The following is a 13032-nucleotide window of genomic DNA, read 5'->3' as shown; positions in this document are numbered from 1 at the left end:
AAAAAGTTAAAGTGTTTTTAACAATAGCTATGGACTTTTTGTAGTTTAAGAACTTAGGAGTTGCCCAGGGTGGAATGCAGTGGTGTGATCATAGCTTGCTGCAGCCTTGAACTCCTGGGTTCAAGCAGTCCTCCCACCTCAGCCTCCAGAGTAGTTGAGACCACAGGTGCCACCACACCCAGCTGTTTTTTTTATTTTTTAATTTTTTTGTAGGTATGGGGTCTCCCCCTGTTGCCCTGCCTGTTTCAAACTCCTGGGCTCAAGTGATCCCCCTACCCTTGGCCTCCCAAAGCACTGAGAGTCACTGTGCCAGGCTGAGTTTAAAATTTCTTGAGTTGGAGTTTATGGCTATTTTTTCCATTAGTTATTAAACATGTGTTTTTGTAAAAGGCACTGTATTGCATTTTGTGGGGGGATTCAAAGCTAAATTAGATGAGACGCCTCGTCTAGTATGGAAGGTGTTACTTAAGAAGAAATAAGTGTAATGTAGCAGAGAACCAGATAAGGGACATGTGAATAGATATAAATGTTACTGAAGTTCTGAAGAGAGAGGGTGTTTAGAGAAATGAGAGGAGTACTTGTGAAGGTATCACTAGAACTTCCTATTTTTGTGGAATATATGGTAGATTTTGGTGTGATACTGTCTATTTGGACATTCATTCAGAGAAGAAATGAGGGAAGAAGGGTAGAGAAGAATGTGGCATTCACAGTACAGAAAGCAATTGTGACTTTTAAAGAGGTTAATACAGAGAAGTGACAAGTCTTCTTTTCCTCTCCTCTCTCTTTCTTTCCTCCCCTCCCCTCCCCTCCCCTCCCCTCCCCTTTCCTCTCCCTTTTTTCTTCTTTTTTTTCTGTCAGATACTGGTGTAAAGACTTCGCTTTTACCAGAAACTGATATATTGGGTCAGGTACCCTGGCCAGTCAGTTCTCTTTATTCTAACACTCACCGATCAATTAGATTTCCACATTCCATGATATGTCAGTTTTGGTGACCCTTATTTTTCCACCTGGTTTATAAAGGGAAAGAATGAGATATGTCACCCAGGCTCTGGAGTACAGTGGCGTGATCATAGGTCACAGCAGCCTCAAAGTTTCCAGTTCAAGCGATCCTACCTCCTTGGCCTCCCGAGTACGTGGGACTACAGGTGCGTGCCACCATGCCCAGCTAACTTTTTTGTAGAGACAGGGTCTCCCTATGTTTCCCAGGCTGGTCTTGAAACCCTGGCCTCAAGTGATCTGCCCACCTTGGCTTCCCGAGGTATTAGGATTACAGGCGTTAGTCACTGTGCCTGGCCTGAAAATTTCTCTTTTTGAGATGGCATCCCACAGAAGTATACCTGCTTAGAGCTAACACTGGCAAAAAGACTATTTAACCCTATTGCCTGATTTTACTGTAGTTGAGATTGGGTTAAAGTAAAAGCTGAATGACCTGCCCTAGGTCATACTGTTACTTTGTGCCAGAGTCAGGATGAGCAAATGACTTTCCTGCCTGCTAGTCTAGTGTCTTTTCTATTTGTTGTGCTGTAACATGCAGTTTTAAATTTGTATTGTTATGCCCAGTGGGCATGGTGGCTCACACCTGTAATTTCAGCACTTTGGGAAGCCGAGGTGGGAGGATTGCTCGAGACCAGGAGTTCAAGATGAGCCTGGGTAACATAGCGAGACTCTGTCTCTACAAAAAAAATTTAAAAAGCCAGTTGGTGGTGTGTGCATGTAGTCCTCCTTGTGGGAGGTTGAGGTGGGAGGATTGATTGAATCTAGGAATTCAGGACTGCAGTGAGCCATGATTACACCACTGCACTCCAGCCTGGGTGACAGAGCAATACCCTATCTCGAATGAATGAATGATGAATGAGTGAATGCCCAAATCCCTAAGCTGTGTTCTGTATAGCAGCTTTCTCATCGTAGGCAGTTTTTACTCTGTCAGTGGACAACCTACAAAATTAAGTTAACTACAACACTTAAGCAATTAACAGAGGAGGCTTTGTTCAGAGTGAGAAATCATTAAGCATTTGTTGTTGAAAATTCTTACTGTATTATGTTTTAATTGTTATTATTTTTTTAAATGTTACTTGTTTTAGTTTGGATTCCTAGTTGAAAACGGAATATGATTCCTTTAAAACAAAGATACTGTGTTTTAAAGCAAAGGTATATCATCCTTTTCATGGTGATTGCCATGGAAACAAGACAATGTACATTTACTCACATAGTACACAGTTTTCATAGTTATTGATCATGAGGGAAGGGACAGTTAATCCCTGCTGATCAGATAAAACCTCATTGTTTCATCCTAATATATGGGTTTTTAATGCTTAGGAAAGGAAAAGCCAGAAGAGTAATTTTTAGTGTTTAGAGAGCTAGTGATTCTAGTTAGGGAACTTAATACCTTTGGTGTTACTAGTTTGCAAGGAATAGAATCTCCTACTACAGAGGTAACCCCTAGCAGATGTAGAGTACCATTACCAAGTGTTCCAGGGAAGGAAACCCGACTAGATACCAAGTCATGCTTTTTACTCTTAGATTAAGAAATTCAGGTTGAGTTAAAGGATCAGCTGTTAACTAATAAAAAGCAGATTAATATTACTGAGCCAGGCTTTGTCCTGGTTATGGACTTAATCTTCACAGTATCCTCAAGAGATAAAAATGAATATATATGCATATTAGATGAGAAAATAGAAGATAAGTAACTTGCCAGAGCTGTGGCTTGAATGCAGGTGATGTTGCTCAAGAGCCCCCACATGTATGTATATTGGGTGTGGGGGGTGGTACGTGTGGGTGCTTGTGCATGCATGTGGTATAATAAGAAAAAATTAGCTGTTATGCCTGTAATCCCAGCACTTTGGGAGACCAAGGCATGAGGATCTCTCAAGCCCAGGAGTTCAAGACCAGTCTAGGCCACATAGCGAGACCCCATCTCTACAAAAAAAATTTTAAAAATGTTAGCGGGCATTGTGGAATACATCTGTAGTCTCAGCTACTTGGGATGCTGAGGTGGGAGGATCCTTGAGTTCAGGAGATTGAGGCTACGGTGAGCTATGATGACACATCTGCACTCCAGCTTGGGTGACAAAGAGAGACCCTGTCTCAAAAAAAAAAAAATTAGAACTAGTCATCTGGAGGCCTATGTTCTAGTCCTAGCTTTAGTATAGGTACACCGTGAGACATTAGACTGCCATTTAACATCTTTGAACCTCTGATAATTTGTTAACAATATGGGTAAAAATGACTAAGATAGATCAAAGAGCTCCAGCATTCCCTCCAGCTCTGAAATTCTATGATGTTTTATCTTATTTTACTTATAAAAATAAATTATATTATGTGTATTTAAAGTGTACAATATAATGTTACAGGTTACCTATATATAGTAAAATGATTACTATAATGAAACTAACATATCCATCATCTTATATTGTTAACCATTTTTTTGTTTTTGTGGCAAAAGCAGCTGAGATCTACTCATTTAGCAGGAATCCCAAATACAGTACATTTGTATTAACTGTAATTCTCATGTCATACATTCGATCTCTAGACTAGTTTATGCTACGTATGGTTGACTTTTAAACATTCTACTCAAATCAACCCTAAGTCAGGGTTAGCAAGGCAGGGCTTGTTAACAAGGAAGAAGGTGCCAGATTGTACCTGGGTGTTTATATTTCTCTAAATCTTGTTCTGATCATATTTTAATCAATAGAATCATCAGGACACTAAAATTCATTCCTTAACTATAAAAAAAAAATTCATTCCTTAACTATTAAAAAAGTCTATTCTATTTTTATTGTTAAGATTTAGGAGAGCATGGTATAGATTCTCTTAACTATGCCTATCAGAAGCCTATGTTTTAAATCCAATATATAGGCACTGCTCTATTTGTCTTTGTTGAGAGCTTACCCTGCTTTACCTAATTTCATCCTAGCCTCCTTTTTGTGAAAGATCACCCTTATTTAGCCTATTTTTTGGCAAATCTACACCTTAGAAATAGTAGTAAGTGACATAAGCATATTAATATTTATGATGTGATTTATTTTTGTTTTCATTCATATACTTGGGAAGATTCTCAGATATTAAAGCAATGTATGTTTACATTTAAGTATATCGTTCTTGTTCTGTTTTAGAAGGCTTGTATTCGCGTTTTTAACATTCAAAAAGATAAACCTGTAATCATAATGATTTCATCAATTCAGTAAAACCAGTATGCTTGTAATAGCCCTATAGTTGCCTTAGTTAAGTTTGCTGCAACTCATTTTATGTATTCTTTTAATTTTGATCCCTGGATTTTTAATTGACTATTAAACCTTCGTTAGGGTATATATGAAATGTAAAAATGTTGAGTTATAGTCTGCCTTTTTCTAAAATTTTAGATTGCATTTTTATATAGAAATTTAAGTTGCTCATAATCATTCTAGTGAATTTAAGCAGAAAGGTATTTATTACTCGGTATTAAATGGCTTATAATATTGTTGACAAGGTTCCACTGTAAAATAGTTCACCAAGGGAACTGTGGCCTCTTCTGTGATCAAGAAGCCATCTGTCAACTTGGGAAGCTTCCACTACAGCGCGTAACCCCAAACTGCATTGAGTAGGAATCTGTAATAATCATGAAGGTTCTACCTTTGCACACTCTGTAAACCAGTGTGAACCTGCTATAATTTGTAACCACAAAATGGTGCCTGTTGATACTTACGAAGCATGTCATTGTGTGCTGGGTTCTTTGCTAATACTTTCTTGTAAAAATTAAATACCTCCACAATCATGCATGCCAGCAGAAACAGCAGAGGAATAGCCTTGGCCTCACTTCCTGCTTATACCTGTCATGCAAATATACAGAACCCAGGACCTTAGCTGAAAGGGAGTTTGGGAACTAGTGTTTGTACTGTCCCAGATTCTGCAGTGGAAGAATTCATAGTGGATGGAAGGTAGAATGACCCTTGAATTACAGTCAGCCACATTCACCACAAATAACATTAAATAAGAGTAATTTTCCATAAAGCTCTATGTTTGTATACTTCCTTTTTTTTGTTTGTTTTTGTTTTTGCTCAGTCTGGAGTGCAGTGGTGTCATCATAGCTCACTGCAGTCTTGATCTCCTGAGCTCAAACGATTCTCCTGCCTCAGCTCCTGCTTCAGTCTCCTGAGTAGCTGGGACAACAGGTACACACCACCACACTTTGCTAATTTTTTATTTTTTATTTTTTGTAGAGATAGGGGACTCACTGTGTTGCCCAGGATGGTCTTGAACTCCTGAGCTTAAGTGATCCTCCCAAAGTGTTGGGATTACAGGCATGAACCACTGTGCCTGGCCCATAAACTTGTATATATATTTAAAAGTAGTATTTAAATGTAGGATGAATGAAAGAGGCAGTAAGAGGACAAAGTGAATGAAAAAGTACTTTCATAGGGAGTGAAAGCTGGAGAGGTCTCTTTGTTAGAGGAAAACAGAATTGCATGTGACAGACTAGCTTTCTTAACATTTCTAGAACTTGATGGCTGTGAAGAGCCTTCCATAGGAATTCTCCCTTCACTTAGGAAACATACGTCGAAACCATCAGCTATTTAGCATGCACCTTCTTTTCCTGGTCTTTCTCAGTGAAGCAGCTAAATTATAAATGATCAAGTAAACTTTACAGTGTATCATATGCGAAAGCACAGTAAAAACAAAAATGCATTGGAAGCTGTGAGTTGTTGCACTGCACTCATGGATGAGTAGCTATTGGTTTGCATTGCTTTTCTTTGTTTGTTTGTTTGGTTTTTGAGATGGAGTCTCGCTCTGTCGCCCAGACTGGAGTGCAGTGGCGTGATCTCGGCTCACTGCAAGCTCCACCTCCCAGATTCACGCCGTCCTCCTGCCTCAGCCTCCTGAGCAGCTGGGACTACAGGCGCCCGCCACTACACCCAGCTAATTTTTTGTATTTTTAGTAGAGACGGGGTTTCACCATGTTAGCCAGGATGGTCTCGATCTCCTGACCTTGTGATCCGCCCACCTTGGCTTCCCAAAGTGCTGGAATTACAGGCATGACACATTGCGTTTTATATAATTCTCATGGTTCTAGTCTCGAACTGTAGGATTTTGATCACTGTTTCAAACAATAACGTGAGTTTGCTAAGAGATCTAAATAACAAAAGCTAAGTGTTCCAAACACATATCCAAACCTATACACTGGGAAATGCATCTGAATTATATGTGAAATTTCCTGCCATTATTTAAGACACAAAAGGAACATTATTTTGATAATGTATTTATTTGTGAGTTGAGTGTTCAGAATGAGCACGATGGGTATAACATTTTTGTATGTTTTTAAAGTTGAAATTTAGTGTAAATCCAAAGAATCAATAGACAAGTCTGTGTTTTACTTAACCTGTATGTTTAAATTAGCATTTTTAGATACTGATTTTATTTTAATTTCAGAATTCTCAGCGTCTTGCAGATCAATATCGCAAGCACAGTTTGTTTGGCACTGGCAAGGATCAAACAGAGAGTTGGTGGAAGGCTTTTTCCCGTCAGCTCATCATTGAGGGATTCTTGGTAGAAGTTTCTGGGTCTAACAAATTTATAAAGATTTGCACCCTTACGAAAAAGGTAAACAGTATAGGAGTCTGCCTGTTTGACTTAATTTTGTTTCCCACTCTGTATTAAAAGATCCTTTTTGCTTTTAATAGGGTAGAAATTGGCTTCATAAAGCTAGTACAGAATCCCAGAGCCTCATCCTTCAAGCTAATGAAGAATTGTGTCCAAAGAAGTTTCTTCTGCCTAGGTTCATTTTTCAGTTTTTTTCTTGTAACTTCTGGATTTTTTGTTGCTATTTATGTGATTCAAATTACACCAGTTTATAGGCCTCTCACAAGTAAAATGAATTACCTGTTTGTTTTTGTATGCCTGTTTTAGTCAGTTTGGGGGAAGGGATCTGTGAGGAAAGGATAAGTCATAGAGCACTTTTCTTTTTTAAGAGACAGGGTCTCTCTGTGTCTCTCAAGCTGGAGTGCAGTAGTGCGATCATAGCTCACTGCAGCCTCGATCTCTTGGGCCCAAGTAATCCTCAGCCACCTGAGTAGCTGGGACTATAGACATGCACTACTGTGCCCAGCTAATATATTTTAATTTTTTGTATATAGACAGGGTCTTTCCTAGGCTGGTCTTGAACTCTTGAGCTCAAGTGATCCTCCTACCTCAGCCTCCCAAACTACTGGGATTGCAGTCATGATCCACCGCTCCCAGCCAGAACACTTTCTTGGTTGATGGGAAGTAGCTGACCATGGTATTTAGAAAGCTTCTTTCTCATTGATTAAAGAAGCAGTATTGAAATCAATGCTGAGGAATCCATATATCGTATTTACTTCTCACGTGTAGAAGTGGAAAGGGAGGGAATATATTGGTTGCTTACTTTTTTATACCTTTACAGGCATTGATCACTTGTGAGTTTTCTGTTTCAAACTTTTTAAAGCTTCTAGAGCTTTTTTCTGGAAAAAAGTCAGTTTTAAAAATTGCCGGTTCTAAAAGGGTAATATCTTATTCATCTTTCTGAGAGTGGAGTATGATGATTCATGAATTAGATACTTGCATCTTAACATTTGAGATAATTTAATTTTATTATTTTTCAGCTCGAGAACTGTATCTTCAGGCACCAAAGAGCATTCTTATAATCAAGTACCAGTTGAATTAACTGCAGAGAAGAAGGTTTGTTTTAAAGAAATTGTTCCTATATATTTCATTCTTTATTGATTTAACTTCTGTTTAAAATTTTATATTTTAATTCCCTTCCAATTAAAGAGAAAATTGCATATATAACAAAACATAAAATTTGGCAAGAGAAGTGATGTGAACAGACTAGAATATATGGTATATAATTTCTGGGGCTAATAAAGAATTGGAAGTATTTGAGAAAGGAATTTATTTGGGTTCTTTTAAACCTATCTTCTAACTCATTTGGCTTAGAGTGTTCACACGTTATAATACTTGTAGTTGATCAAAAAATAAGCCTGATTCCTAAGTGTTCTTATTAGAGCTACACACACACACACACACACACACACACACATTCTCTCTCTCTTTCTGTCTCTCTCACACACACACACACACACACACACACACTCACTCACATACTTTCTTGCTTTTTTTGATCTAAGATCTTAGATAACTATTACAGATTAAATACTAATCCACTGGCAGACTTCAGCTGATCACTGGAATAATAGGCAAGTATAGTGAATTACATTTTCTGGTGAACCTTTTCTGCTTTATTGAAGTATGCAGAATGTAATTGAATTGTTTTTATAACTTTGGCACTTGCTATATCTTAGAGCATTCTTTTGATGATTTATTTTCTATAGTTTTGGGAGGGATAAGACATTGGATTGCGTTTCTAACTACCTTTAGAACTTTAGAAACGGATAATTTAGGAGGTTGTTCTCAGGTGATTTATTTGATGGCTTGATTATGCAAAGAAAAAATTGTGATTGTGAGATTTTTGTTTCTTATTTTCTTCACATTTAAAAGGTTTTTGAAACTTCTTTTTTTAATGGACCTTTATATGTTTAAATGCAGTCTAACTTGGAGAAGTTATATTCTTACAAACCATGTGATAAGGTTTCTTCTGGGAGTAACATTTCTAAAAAAAGGTACAGAGTTCCATATTTCTATGTTCTATACTTACTTTATGAGTACTTTTTTTCTAAAGAGAAAGGACTGTCAGATGTTGGGCTATTTCATTGGCAAAAGGAAGTTAAATTTAAAACATAAGCCTTTCAGTATTAGAATGATCAAAGTGAGCTACAAAATAATAATGTTAATTTAATAGCTAACACTTCTTGGATATTACTGTTTGTCAGGCATTATGTTAAATGCTGAGAGCTTTATATGTGATATCTCGTTTAATTCCTACAAGAGCCTAACAGATAACAGATAGTTATCCTATAGATAACTATAAAATTATCTATCGCCATTTTATAGTTGAAGATACCAAGGGTTAGGAAGTTGACTAACTTGTTCAAGAGCTTACAGCTAACGGCCGAGCTGGCTTTCAAATCTATATTTGCCTACCTCTAGCATCAGGACACTATTTATTTTTTTTTGCGTGAAATATATACAGGCCTACTTTGTTTTATTGTGCCTTGCTTTATTGTGACTTGCAGGTATTGCATTTCTTATAAATTGAAGGTTTGTGGCGACCCTGCGCCAAACAGATCGTGTTAGCCCCATTTTCCAATAGCGTGTCCTGTTGTCATGTCTTTGTGTTATGTTTTGGTAGTTCTTGCAATATTTCAAATGTTTTCATTATTATCTTATTCATTATAGTGATCTATGATTGGTGATCTTTGATGTTACTATTGTAATTGTTCTGGGGTACTATTAACCATGCCCACATAAGGCAGCAAACTTAGTAAGTGTTATATGAGTTCTCACTGCTGCATTGACTGGCCATTCACCATTTCTCTCCCTCTCCTTGGGCTTCCCTGTTCCCTGAGATATAACAAGATTGAAATTAGGCCAATTAATAACTCTATAATAGTCTCTAGGTGTTTGTTTGTTTGTTTGTTTTCTCAAGACTGAGTCTCACTCTGTCGTTCAGGCTGGAGTGCAGCGGCGCAATGTTGGCTCACTGCAACCTCCACCTCCCGGGTTCAAGCGATTCTCCCGTCTCAGCTTCCTGAGTTGCTGGGGCTACAGATGCCTGCCACCATGCCTGGCTAATTTTTGTATTTTTAGTAGAGATGGGGTTTTGCCATGTTGGCCAGACTGGTCTTGAACTCCTGACCTCAAGTGATCCCCCGCCTTGGCCTCCTGAAGTGCTGGGATTACAGGTGTGAGCCGCTGCACCTGGCCCATCTCTAAGTGTTTAAGTGAAAGGAAGATTCACATGTCTCTCACTTTAAATCAAAAGCTAAAAATGATTAAGCTTAGTGAGGAAACCATTTTAAAAGCTGAGATAGGCCAAAAGCTAGTCCTCTTGCACCAAACAGTTTCCAAAGGCAAAAGATCCTGAAGGAAATCAAAAATGCTACCCCAGTGAATACACCAATGATAAGAAAGCAAAGCAGCCTTTTTGCTGATACGGAGACAGTTTTAGTGGTCTTTATAGGAGATCAAACCAGCCACAACATTCCCTTGAGCCAAAGACTAATCCAGAGCAAAGCCCTAACTCTCTTCAATTCTCTGAAAGCTGAGAGAGGTGAGGAAGCTGCAGAATAAAAGTTTGAGGCCAGCAGAGGTTGGTTCATGACGTTTAAGGAAAGAAGCTATCTCCATAACATAAAACTGCAAAGTGAAACAGCAAGTGCTGGTATAGAAGCTGTAGCAAGTTATCCAGAAGATCTAGCTAAGATCGGCGATGAAGGTACCTGCACTTACAGACTTTGAATGTAGACCAAATACTTTCTACCAGAAGAAGAAGCTGTCTAGTACTTTCATAGCTTGAGAGAAGTCAATGCCTGGCTTCAAAGCTTCAAAGGACAAGCTGACTCTTGCTAGAGGCTGATACAGCTGGTGACTTTAAGTTGAAACCAATGCTCATTTAGCATTCTGAAAATCCTAAGGCCCTTAAGAATTAGGCTTTTTCTACTCTGCCTGTGCTACATACATGTAACAACAAAGTCTTGATGATACCTCTTTAAAGCGTGGTTTACTGAATACTTTAAGCCCATTGTTGAAACCTGCTTAGACAAAAGATTCCTTTCAAAATATTACTGCTCATTGATAACACTTAGTCACCAAGAGCCGCAATGGAGACATACAAGGAGATTAATGTTGTCTTCATGCCTGCTAACTCAACATCCATTCTGTAGCTCATGGATCAAGAAGTATATTAACCTTTCAAGTATTGTTATTTAAGAAATACATTTTGTAATGCTTTAGCTTCCGTAGATAGTGATTATCAGAGAAAGGTTTTTAAGAGGTTTTCCAGAAAACCTTCTGGAAAATATTCTCTATTCTGGATGTCATGAAGTATATTTGTGATTCATAAGAGTAGGGAAAAATATCAATATTAATAGGAATTTGGAAGAAGTCGATTCTCATTAAAATCAAGAGTTTAGTGATAGACATACTGAGTTTGGGATACCTGTGGAATAGTCCAGAAATTAATTTAAATATATGGGCTTAGTGTACAGAAGTGAGCAGCAGGATGCTTATATATCAATAACTATTATTTTAAAATGTATTGAAATTTTCCTTAAAATAATACCTATACTTGATTGAAAAAGTTAATTGGAAATTAATGGCTTATGACAAGCATACCAGCCCACACTCTTCCCAAACTCACTTTGCTGTTGTTCATAGAGGCTGTCATCTTTAAATCTTTCAGCTGATTTCTCTGGCCTGTGCCTTTTTATTTCTGAATGATATGCTTAGAATACTATTTTTTTGACTTACCAATTTTAGAAATTTTCTACTCACCTCCTATCACAGTAGATTTCCTCTCCTTCATTCCTCCGCCAATATAATTATATTTCATCATATTAATAATTCATTTATATATTTTTAAATATAATAATATGATAATATTGTATTTATATTATTATAACTACGCAAATATTATATGCATACTACTAACCCAGCCATGTTATTATGACCACCCACTACCTTTATTTTTTTCCTCGTGTTAGTGATTGTCTTTGTGTTCTTTTCTTGGTTTTTAGTGTTCCTTTTACTAATTTTCTTTTTTCCTATTTCAGTCTCTCATTGTTTGTTTACTCATTGGAGTGTTGCTTGACTTTTATCCCCTCCCACCTAGTGACATTTTAATTTTAGTTATCAAATTTTTAATTTCTAAGAATGCTTCTTGTTCTCTTCTTGTTTCTTCTTCCCCACCAGCTAAAAATCTATGATGTTATAACAAGGATCATAAATTGTATCCCAGTAGATTAAGAAATCTTGGTTAAAACCTGTTGTATCCCAGTAAGTTGAAAGATGTTAACGTGTCGTATTTTCTTTCAAAAGCAGTTGGTTGAGGAAGAGAATGGAACAAATGCTCTTTTTAAAACACAGCAATTTTGTGATGAACTCAAATTGCAGTTTTAACTTTGCCATTATAATGAATGTATTTGATCCAAAATTTTTTAAATCTAGGCTGTTGTCTTTTAAATAACAAATTACCTTACTGGTATCATGAAGAGTAAATGTTAGTACTGATTTGGAAAGACATTCTCATTTAGGAGATGAAATAGAAAGTAAATGAGGAGAAAGAAAAGCTTTTATTATTTATTTTCTTTTAAATATTTTAGTATCATGGTGCAGGCACCAGAAAAATCTTACAGTTCCTCAGAACCTGTTATTTCGGCACAAGAGCAGGAGACTCAGGTAAGGCTTTTGTAAAAAGGTAATTAGTTTATGATAGGGTAGTTATGATTCTATGCATGCTTAAAATTCTGTATTTTGCCAGTATTTTAAAAATTGTTCTTAAGCTAAGAATCTGAGTTTATATTTCAGTTTATATTCATTCTAAGGAAAAATGTGGGATCTGAAGCTCTAAAAATAAAGGACTGGATCTTTTAAGTACATTTTTAAAAGTATTGAGTTGTTTCTTTGTTTTTTGTTCAGACTGTGTTATATGGCAAATTGGTAGAAGCTAGGCAGAAACATGCCAATAAAATGGATGTTCCCCCAGCTATTCTGGCAACAAACAAGATACTGGTGGATATGGCCAAAATGAGGTAAACTATCTTTTGCATGTGTTCTCATTTATTTCCTTCTAACAAAATTTATCCAAGTTGATAATATGACCATAGCTTCCACTGTCACATCTGGGAGGTGACTCAAATTCCCCCTGCTGCGATGCTTATCTCTTTGCCAAGCTTTAGTACCACATTTCTATATGAATAAAAACCAGTTACGTTTTCAGCAATCATATTCAATATATATAAAATCTAACTCATTATCTACCCACCCTGCATTTTATTCAAATGCCAAAATTCCTCTTTTTGGATTCTTTTTGATTATCATACCGTCACATTCCTAGTCAGAGGTTCCTAATGCTTAAAACCTCTGATCTGAATTTTCTCTCCTCCAACATAAAACCTTTTCCTCCTCCTCCTCCTCCTCCTCCTC

General features: G+C 37.1%; 1 protein-coding gene across 1 annotated transcript in view; it reads left to right on the top strand.

Moving 5' to 3' along the window:
- WRN (Werner syndrome, RecQ helicase-like) overlaps nt 1-13032 on the top strand; it is a 147640-nt gene that overhangs the window by 99867 nt on the left and 34741 nt on the right. The window contains 6 exon segments of the mRNA XM_011977717.1: nt 6403-6573; nt 6654-6748; nt 7593-7668; nt 8536-8609; nt 12210-12285; nt 12526-12638. Coding sequence (XP_011833107.1) covers nt 6403-6573; nt 6654-6748; nt 7593-7668; nt 8536-8609; nt 12210-12285; nt 12526-12638 — 605 coding nt within the window.

This window comes from Mandrillus leucophaeus, unplaced genomic scaffold, assembly GCF_000951045.1.
Source record: "Mandrillus leucophaeus isolate KB7577 unplaced genomic scaffold, Mleu.le_1.0 Scaffold183, whole genome shotgun sequence".
NCBI lineage: Eukaryota > Metazoa > Chordata > Mammalia > Primates > Cercopithecidae > Mandrillus > Mandrillus leucophaeus.
This window is presented reverse-complemented; position numbering and strand designations above follow the sequence as displayed.